General features: G+C 36.7%; 2 protein-coding genes and 1 non-coding gene across 5 annotated transcripts; all 3 read left to right on the forward strand.

Moving 5' to 3' along the window:
* The first annotated feature begins 110 nt into the window (after positions 1 to 110).
* Positions 111 to 2,572, forward strand: LOC120162321 (homeobox protein knotted-1-like 3). Of its 3 annotated transcripts, none has more exons than XM_039172484.1 (6): positions 111 to 1,071; positions 1,453 to 1,573; positions 1,649 to 1,842; positions 1,914 to 2,045; positions 2,135 to 2,271; positions 2,355 to 2,572. In XM_039172484.1, the coding sequence occupies exons 1-6, from the start codon at positions 367 to 369 to the stop codon at positions 2,392 to 2,394; spliced, it is 1,329 nt and encodes a 442-aa protein (XP_039028415.1). In that variant the 5' UTR covers positions 111 to 366; the 3' UTR covers positions 2,395 to 2,572. The 3 variants fall into 3 exon arrangements, with proteins under 3 accessions (XP_039028415.1, XP_039028416.1, XP_039028417.1); XM_039172485.1 differs by having other exon boundaries at positions 2,358 to 2,572; XM_039172486.1 differs by having other exon boundaries at positions 2,366 to 2,572.
* Positions 2,573 to 3,883: 1,311 nt separating this feature from the next.
* Positions 3,884 to 7,131, forward strand: LOC120161664 (calcium uptake protein, mitochondrial-like). Its single transcript, XM_039171881.1, has 7 exons — positions 3,884 to 4,402; positions 4,502 to 4,569; positions 4,798 to 5,021; positions 5,134 to 5,217; positions 5,302 to 5,518; positions 5,983 to 6,279; positions 6,497 to 7,131. The coding sequence occupies exons 1-7, from the start codon at positions 4,036 to 4,038 to the stop codon at positions 6,710 to 6,712; spliced, it is 1,473 nt and encodes a 490-aa protein (XP_039027812.1). The 5' UTR covers positions 3,884 to 4,035; the 3' UTR covers positions 6,713 to 7,131.
* Positions 7,132 to 8,428: 1,297 nt separating this feature from the next.
* On the forward strand, positions 8,429 to 8,573 carry LOC120162577. Its single transcript, XR_005519560.1, has one exon. It is a non-coding gene; the product is annotated as a small nucleolar RNA snoR145 (small nucleolar RNA).
* The last annotated feature ends 240 nt before the right edge of the window (positions 8,574 to 8,813 follow it).

Consider the following 8,813-nt stretch of genomic DNA (forward strand, 5'->3'; position numbering starts at 1 on the left):
AATATCATCATCATAGTAGTAAAATAATAAAATAAAATAATTAGAATGGTCCCCCCCCCTCTATCACTTAAACCTTCACCATTGTCATGGTATACAGATTTCTTAACCTGAAAACCACTGTCATCTCCTCTCTTCTTCTCTTGAATTCTCTCTCTTTATTATTACAGCAAATATCCTCAAAGGTCTCACCTTTGTTAGTACTCTTACGTTCTTTCTCTCTCTTGGAACTCAAAGAATCCCAGTTTTTTATTAAAAAAACCCAAATCTTTTCAATCTTTTCCATGAAACTATAATAATAATCATCATCAACGCATCTGTCTGTAGGATAAGCTTAGAGGAAAAGATAAGCAAAGGGTATATATATTCATGGCGTTTCATCATAATCACCTTTCTGATCATCAAGACCTTCCTCTCCATCACTTTTCCGACCAACATCAGCAACAGCAGGCGAGTCAACTGCCGGAAACTAACGGCCCCAACTGGTTAAACACCGCCCTCCTCCGTTCCCAGCAGACTGAACCGCCGCAGCCACACTCTCAGTTTTCCTCTGAGCCGAACTTTCTTAATCTTCATACTACTACAGCTGCTGCTTCTGACTCCACAACAGCTTCCCAGGCACCTAACCAGTGGCTCTCCCGTACATCAACTTCGCTTCTTCATCGCAACCACAGCGACGTCATAGACGACGTTGGTGCCGCCGCGGAAGCAGCTAGAGCAGGCGTGGGGCAATCCATGATCGCCATGGAATCGGGTGATTTCAAGAACGGCGGCAACGATATCATGAACAGCCACAAGAGCGAAGGTGTTGTGGTGGAGAGCGGAGGGGGCGGTGGAGATGGGGTAGTGAATTGGCAGAATGAAAGGTACAAGGCGGAGATACTAGCTCACCCTTTGTGCGAGCAGCTGTTGTCTGCGCACGTGGCGTGCCTTAGGGTCGCCACTCCCGTGGATCAGCTTCCGAGGATCGACGCTCAGCTGGCTCAGTCGCAGCACGTGGTGTCTAAGTACTCAACCCTAGGTGGTGGAGCCCACGGCTTGGTCGCCGATGACAAAGAGCTCGATCAGTTCTTGGTATGCAACTACTACTACAAATGAGACTGGTTTTAGTTGGTAACCAGTTCTTTTGTTTTAGTTGGTAACCAGTTCTTTTGTTTTAGTTGGTAACCAGTTCTTTTGTTTTAGTGTTCATTAATTTCATACTCATTATTAGCACTCTAACTAGTATCAAAATTCGAGTTCCACCAACAATTTTATTAGTAATTTAATAAATATTAGAGTTCGAATTTCACCGACATGATCTGTAAATATCACTTTTTGTTCGATCTGTTATTTTGTTAAATAAGATGAGTAGTTGATTGGTAGCAATGAAGAAGTTCAAAATTTTATGTTTACAGTACAATTGTAGCCAAATCTCATGTTTTAGACATTGATATCTCTTTCTTGGTAATGCAGACGCATTATGTTCTGTTGTTGTGTTCTTTCAAAGAACAATTGCAGCAACATGTTCGAGTTCATGCAATGGAAGCTGTTATGGCTTGCTGGGAAATTGAACAATCCTTACAAAGCTTAACAGGTAAAACTGATCTAGATTGATTTTCTCCCGTATTGCTGGCTCTGGTATAATCTCTGCCGGGGACACATAAAACAGGTGTTTCTCCCGGAGAAGGCACAGGCGCAACGATGTCTGATGACGATGATGACCAAGTAGACAGTGATGCCAACTTGTTTGATGGAAGCTTGGATGGTCCAGATTCAATGGGGTTCGGTCCTCTGATCTTAACAGATAGTGAAAAGTCTTTGATGGAGCGAGTGAGACATGAACTCAAACATGAACTCAAGCAGGTAACTGATGGAACTTGATACATTTGTACATATTTTTACATTTGTAGATATTTTTACACACTCCTTTACAGGGTTACAAGGAGAAGATTGTTGACATTAGAGAGGAAATCTTGCGCAAGAGAAGGGCCGGAAAACTGCCCGGCGATACAACATCGGTTTTGAAAGCTTGGTGGCAATCACATTCCAAATGGCCATACCCTACAGTAAGTAGTTCAAGCTCACTGTGAAAAAAAGCTCATATAAGATGTAATAGTGGTTGTTGTTGTTGATGAATTTGGTTAAAAATGTTCAGGAGGAAGATAAGGCGAGATTGGTTCAGGAAACTGGCTTACAAATGAAGCAGATAAACAATTGGTTCATCAATCAAAGGAAGAGGAACTGGAACAGCAACCCCTCGACTTCCACCGTCTCGAAGAGCAAACGTAAAAGGTATGATAACCTAGTTTTATAACCTAACGTAAAATCATGCGTACGTCGCAATGCACGTTTCCGCACTAACCTGGTTTTGAAAGAAGTAATGCAGGTGAAAACAATGGTGACAGGTTCATGTAAAAAGGGCAGAGGACAGAGGTGGAAGGGAGTTGTTTCTTGTTGGCCAAGCAATGCAAATGTTATATTGTTGGGAAGTTAAGAGGAATTGTATTTACAGTAACTTTATTGGAGGAATCCCATTTACAGATTATGATTTTTGTTATAATTGCGGCAAAATTAGTGGAAGAAAAAGAGGGAAGAAGGCATGCATGTAAGAACAAGCAATGGAAAAGAATGAATCTAAAAGCTGCAGTTTATGATATGTTTTGGGTAAGTAGTGGGACTCTGGGTTTCCCAGTACAGGAAAATGGCCCTTTGTTCCCATAACTGGGTGTTCTACATCTCCATTTTTGCCATGGAATCAAATCACAGTTACAGGAAACATGACCCTCTATTCCCGGTTAAGGGATGAGCCTGGCATCTGATCAAGTCGGATGAATTAGATTTTTGGTCTACCCGAATTTTATTAAACATAAAATAAAATACGATTCAATTCTATTCGATTCTAAATTAAAATATTTTTTATCTAATCGAAGCATGATTCAAAAATTTAATTAAAATTTCAGTTTTAATCCGATTAACAACATAACTTTTATTTGTTTATTTACTATTTTGTTAAAATAGAAAGATAACTAAATAAATTTATTTAATTTAATATCACAATTCTAATATTTTATAAGTTAATTTTTTTTATAGATTTTTATTCAAATTTAATTAATAATATATAAATACATAAAAGGAAAGTTTTCGTAACTATCCAACGTTGGGTTGTGATAAATTCTCCCATAATCCAAGTCAATTCAAACAAGCTTTAAAAAAACCTGATTCGAAATTCAAATTCCATATAGGAAAAATCGATATTTATTATCATATTGAATCTGATTAAAATCGGACATATACACAGGGTTTTTTTTTGTCGTCCTTAAATATACATGAAATTAGCAATCGGATTCACGTATGGTAATAATATACATGTCCACCATCATAATGTTAAGAAAATAAAAATTCATCTATCAATTGCTTTGATTAATATGATGTAAATAGATTTTTTGATTAATATGATGTAACTATAAGATGGTATCAAAAGATTATCATATTATAAATATAAAAAATAAAGTAGTATTAAGTATTTAATAAATATAACTTTATTATTAAATGGGTTAAGTTTATTTAGATCGCTAAACTCATATAAAAAGTATTTTTTTGTATAATATAAGATAATTATAAGATAGTATTAGTCTAACATATTTCTTAACTATCGATAAAGTACACATACTCTATAAGTATAATAATTTAAACTCAAAACATCTAATGGGTTCAATAAAAACTCCTAATTACATGTTGATTTTGTTAAAATTTCTCACCCGTTGAATCATACAATAGACAAGATAAAGCCCAACAAAATGACTGTTGAGGCCCGAATACCCCCTCGGGTCGTCGGGTTTTTAGGCGGCTGTGATTCGGATCTTCTTCGTGTCCCACTCCCGACTGATAATTAACTTCTGCCGTACCTGTTTATCGATATCCAAAAGATCCCAAAAAGTCTTCGATCAAATCATCTCTTTCCCAGCATCTTCCACTTTCTACTTTGAATCTATGAAAAAACCACTTCCTTTTCCATCTCTGCCTTTGTAAACACCGCAAAAATCACATCCACCAACCATGCCCACCTTAACCTCTCTCAAAAGAACATCGTCGTCGGTGCTCTTCATCCGACAACGACTCCAAACCTGCCATTTCTCGTCTTTGCCTCTTACCGAAGCTTCAAATATCAACCCCAACGATAAAAATAGTTCCTTTGCCAGAACTTTCATAAAATGGGTCTCCGGGGTCGTTGTTGGTTCCAGCTTAGGCACACTCTACTGGTACTCAACTTCAGCTACGGATTGGGATTCTGCTCTTTTCAAAAAACCCTTTTTGTTTTTCGATGAATGGTCAGTGGAAAGCGTCGATTCTAACGTCGATGGTTCAAAAGGCGTCTTTCGCAAACTAGCCCTCCCAGACTATAGCTCTAAGTTCATCTTCGGAGGTTACTAGTTTTTACTCTTGGTCAAGTTTCTCAATCCTTTTTTGCTTTAATTAGTAGTGAAAAATACTTGCTGGTACATTTTCATTTTTTCTATTGCAGAGGTGTATAGAAGGAAAGTTTTCTTTAACTATGAGAAACGGTTAAGATTGGGGAGTCCACCGGAAAAGGTAAATGATTGAATACTTGCGTGGAATAATTGGTTTATTGTCTTTACATTGTAAATAAATGAAGCAGATTATATTGTTCTAGTATTTTTTTTGGGGGGGGGAGGCGGCCTTCATGATTTACTGTATACTGCAAGCATTCATTTGGTTTTCATAAGGTATCTTTATGAACATTTTTGTTTTTTAATGTTTATCCCTTGGTTGGTCGTCATAGTATCTTCATGCTTGCAGGTTTTCGAGTATTTTGCCTCTTTTCAAACCCCGGAAGGGGAATTACTCATGAGACCAGCTGATCTGATGCGAGCTGTTGTTCCTGTTTTTCCTCCATCTGAATCCCACCTTGTTAGAGATGGTTATTTGACCGGGGAAAGGAGTCCTGGCGAGTTACGCTGTGATCCTTCGGAGTTTTTCATGCTTTTTGATATGAATAGTGATGGACTTATATCTTTCAGAGAGTAAGTGAGGTTGATATCCCACTCCCACATCTAAACATACTCTCAAGTCTTAGGTATTCTTTTTCTTCTTTATTTGGATGATGCAAACTCCTGAATCATTTTTTCGGAGCAGGTATATCTTTTTTGTAACATTACTCAGCATACCCGAGTCAAGCTTCTCCATAGCATTCAAAATGTTTGATGTAGACAACAATGGGTAATATGATGAACTAGTGGTGTTTGCTTCATTTTCAATTTTATCTTTACATGCAAGTCATTGACTATAAATGTCTGTATGTAGTGAGATTGATAAGGAGGAATTTAAGAAAGTGATGGCTTTGATGCGAGCTAATAACAGACTAGGGGCAGTCCACTGTGATGGACTTCGCATTGGGTCGTTAAAACTTACTGGTCAGGTGGAGGATGGAGGTCTCGTGGAATACTTCTTCGGAAAAGATGGAAAGGCACGCCTCAAACATGATAAATTTGTTCAATTCATGAGAGATTTGCAGGATGAGGTGAGGCCCCATCTTCCAAGTCTTAACAAAACTGTAATCATTTTCGTTAATGTTCATGTATGATATTTCTTTAGCTCTTACGCTGTGACTGATATTAGTGTAACTTTGAGAAGGAAAAAAATACATACAATTATCGTGGATGCTTTAAGATATTCTTGGCAGGAGAGTATTAGTCTGTTGCCTACCAAGCTTTGACAAACTTGGAGGATTTTGTTATAGCATGAGGATAGGTGTTAAGATGGAGAAAAAAAGAGGCGGAAGCATTTTATGTACTTAGTTTTTTTATAGTTTAAGGAGCTGAGTCTTTTTGTCAGATTGAAAGGCATCATTAAACTTGTTCAAGGCTTGTAATGCATGGGAAATTTCATCGAATTTCTTTTCCTATCTTGGGGTTCACATTTTTACCTTTTTCTTTCTCCTCGTTGATGACTGTCATTCAAACTAATGTTTGTTATGTTTTGTAGATGCTAAGATTAGAGTTTGATCATTATGACTACAAAGGACGAGGAACCATATCGGCCAAGGATTTTGCATTATCCATGGTTGCTTCTGCTGATTTGAGTCATTTAGATAGGCTGCTTGAGCCCGTCGATGAATTAAATGACATGCCACATCTTAAGGAGATTCGAATCAACTTGATCGAATTCAAACATTTTGCTGAGCTGCGTAGAAAGTTGCAGCCTTTTTCTTTGGCACTTTTTAGTTATGGGGAAATTAACGGTCTACTGAAAAAGGATGACTTCAAACGAGCAGCATCTCATGTAAGTCTTTAGGTGTTCTAACATGTATTTTAAAATTCATTTCAAATTCTTACCTTGTTCCATCATTTTCCTTTTTCACATTCTTTTTGAATTTTTTTAGTAAGAAACTTTGCCGTTTGGTTTGAATTTTGATAATCTGCCATGCACAATGATTGCCAATTCCGAATACCATACATTTGCGGTAACAATCCTGATTGGGTGATCTATGCATTTACAGGTTTGTGGCATATCTCTTACAGACAATATTGTTGAGATCATTTTCCATTTGTTTGATTCGAATCGCGATGGGCATTTAAGCTCAGATGAGTTTGTTCGAGTTTTACGCAAGCGAGAAAGGGATATTGCTCAACCTGTAGAGTCAGGACTCTCGGGACTTTTATCTTGCTGCTGGAACTGTTCAAATGATAGCCCCATTGGGCAGGTCAAATCATGATGGACTTCCACGTATAGGATTTCCTTCAACCAGTGAGCTTCTGGTGTCTTAACTGTTGAACCTGTTATCAGCTGCACTTATGTCGTAGCTACAGAATGTGCTTGTGATCCGTAGCTGGGAAAATAGCTGCTGGTCGAGGCATTATCGGTTACTTAATCATGTGGGGGTAGCAGTGATCTACTTACTTTCCCGATTAACCAATGGGGGTATATCAGCATTTCGGTTTAGTCATCGGTATGTGTCGAGATCCGAAGCTGTCGCAAATCATGACAAAGGAGTTTATAAAGTTGAGGTGGATGGGCTAAAGAGGCGTTGTATGTTGTATATTTGCCTGCATATACTTGCCTTGACTCCAAGGTTTTCGGGTTTCACATACTGGTTATTGTTTTAGACTTTAGTTCTCTCAACATGTGCTCGCATGATTGTTTATTTTTTTGGGGGGGGGGGGGTTTAGGGTTTTCCCATTTTTAGAACAGTTGTGGTTTAAAAATAATTTTGAAAAACTGACCTTGGAATAAAAATTACTTTTAAGGTAATATCCTACCATCCGCTTGATTTGAATGTCCATACGCCTAGCCTTGTGTAGATATGATCATGAGTCCGATCGAGCTTATGATTCATCTGAGTTTAATCTACTTACAACAATACTTTATTCATCATCTGATTAGATTCGAGTTTAAAGATATCGAGTTTAAAAATATCTATTCTTATTAGAAACGTTTTTTGATTTTTTTAGATAAATTCTTGTATCTGATTCAATATATGTATATGTGTTATTTTTATTAGTTAAAATAAGACTTAATTGAAAAAAAAGACGGAGAAAAAAATATTATAAGTACTTTCAAATATATAAAGAATAATAATACTATTATCTTAGTTTGAGTTGTTCAAAATATTTTTAATTTAAATTAAAACTTGATGATCTGATTAACTTAAACTTAAACTTAAATTATTTTTAAAATTAAATTTAAAAATTAAATTATATATAATAAAATTTATTAAATTTAAGTCAAATGTCCATAGTACATGTAAGCATAGGCATACATATGTTGTGCTTACCGCCTGCTAGTTCAGGCGAGGGGAAATTCATACCAACTCATACGAAAGTATTATAAATTCATTTTTTATAAAAAAAAATCCATTTTAAAACACGACAAAGGTGGCCTGGACCGGTGAATGGATATTTAGTTAGTGGGCTTCTATGTTAACCCAAATCCAGATCCAGCTCCTTCTTTATAAAGAGTAACACGCAGTCTAGGGTTTTACCGTTCAATCAGCTTATTTGTTTCGTTTTCTTTTCCGTCAATTTTTTTTGGGCATCTTTAAGAAGTTAGGATCTTTAAGAAGTTGGGATCTATGCTATGAAGATAACGCCTGTAATGGAAATTCGATTGCGCGATTTGTTTCATAACAAATCCGCTAGATGATTCCTTTATTTTTCCGGTTCGTATTCACTGAGCATCGTTTCCCTTCTTCTTTCGCTTTAGATCTATTATCTTGTTCTGTTCACTTATTTGAATTCAAACAGCAATTTTGTGGTTGGAGAAACGAAGGACCTATGGTTTGAGTGCGAAAACGATGCACTATAATCCAAGTTTGCCTTCGGAGATTGATGTTGATATTGGACAATCCGGGTCGATTCCATTTTCGGGTCGGTATGTTATTTGGGTCCCATTTCCAACATTTCATAGTTGTTGAAACTAAATGGTAATGGAGTGGCGAAGGTCCCAGCAGGGAGTTGGGAACAATAATGAATTGAGGCCTCTCAAACAAATAATGCCTTCGCAAATCCATTTTGCCGAATCGTAGGATGCCCATTTATTCTACTTTTGGAGCGTCTTTAACCCTCGGCTACATTTTACTTTGGATTTTAAACAATAAATTCTAGTCAAATTATCATTTCGTAAGATTTGCAAATTTTAAAGACCAATTTCTTCGATATTACTAATTTTATTTTAGGGTAAACTATAGAATTAATCGCTTTTATTTAATATTTATAAATATTTTACTCATTAACTTGTGGTTGTGGGATCGAGTCACATTAAGGGTATTTTATAATTTGAAGATCTCCATGGAAGTTTTTCTCAACATGGCGTTGAGT

The sequence above is a fragment of the Hibiscus syriacus genome, unplaced genomic scaffold (genome assembly GCF_006381635.1).
Source record: "Hibiscus syriacus cultivar Baekdansim isolate YM2019G1 unplaced genomic scaffold, ASM638163v2 tig00111402_pilon, whole genome shotgun sequence".
NCBI classification, from domain to species: domain Eukaryota; kingdom Viridiplantae; phylum Streptophyta; class Magnoliopsida; order Malvales; family Malvaceae; genus Hibiscus; species Hibiscus syriacus.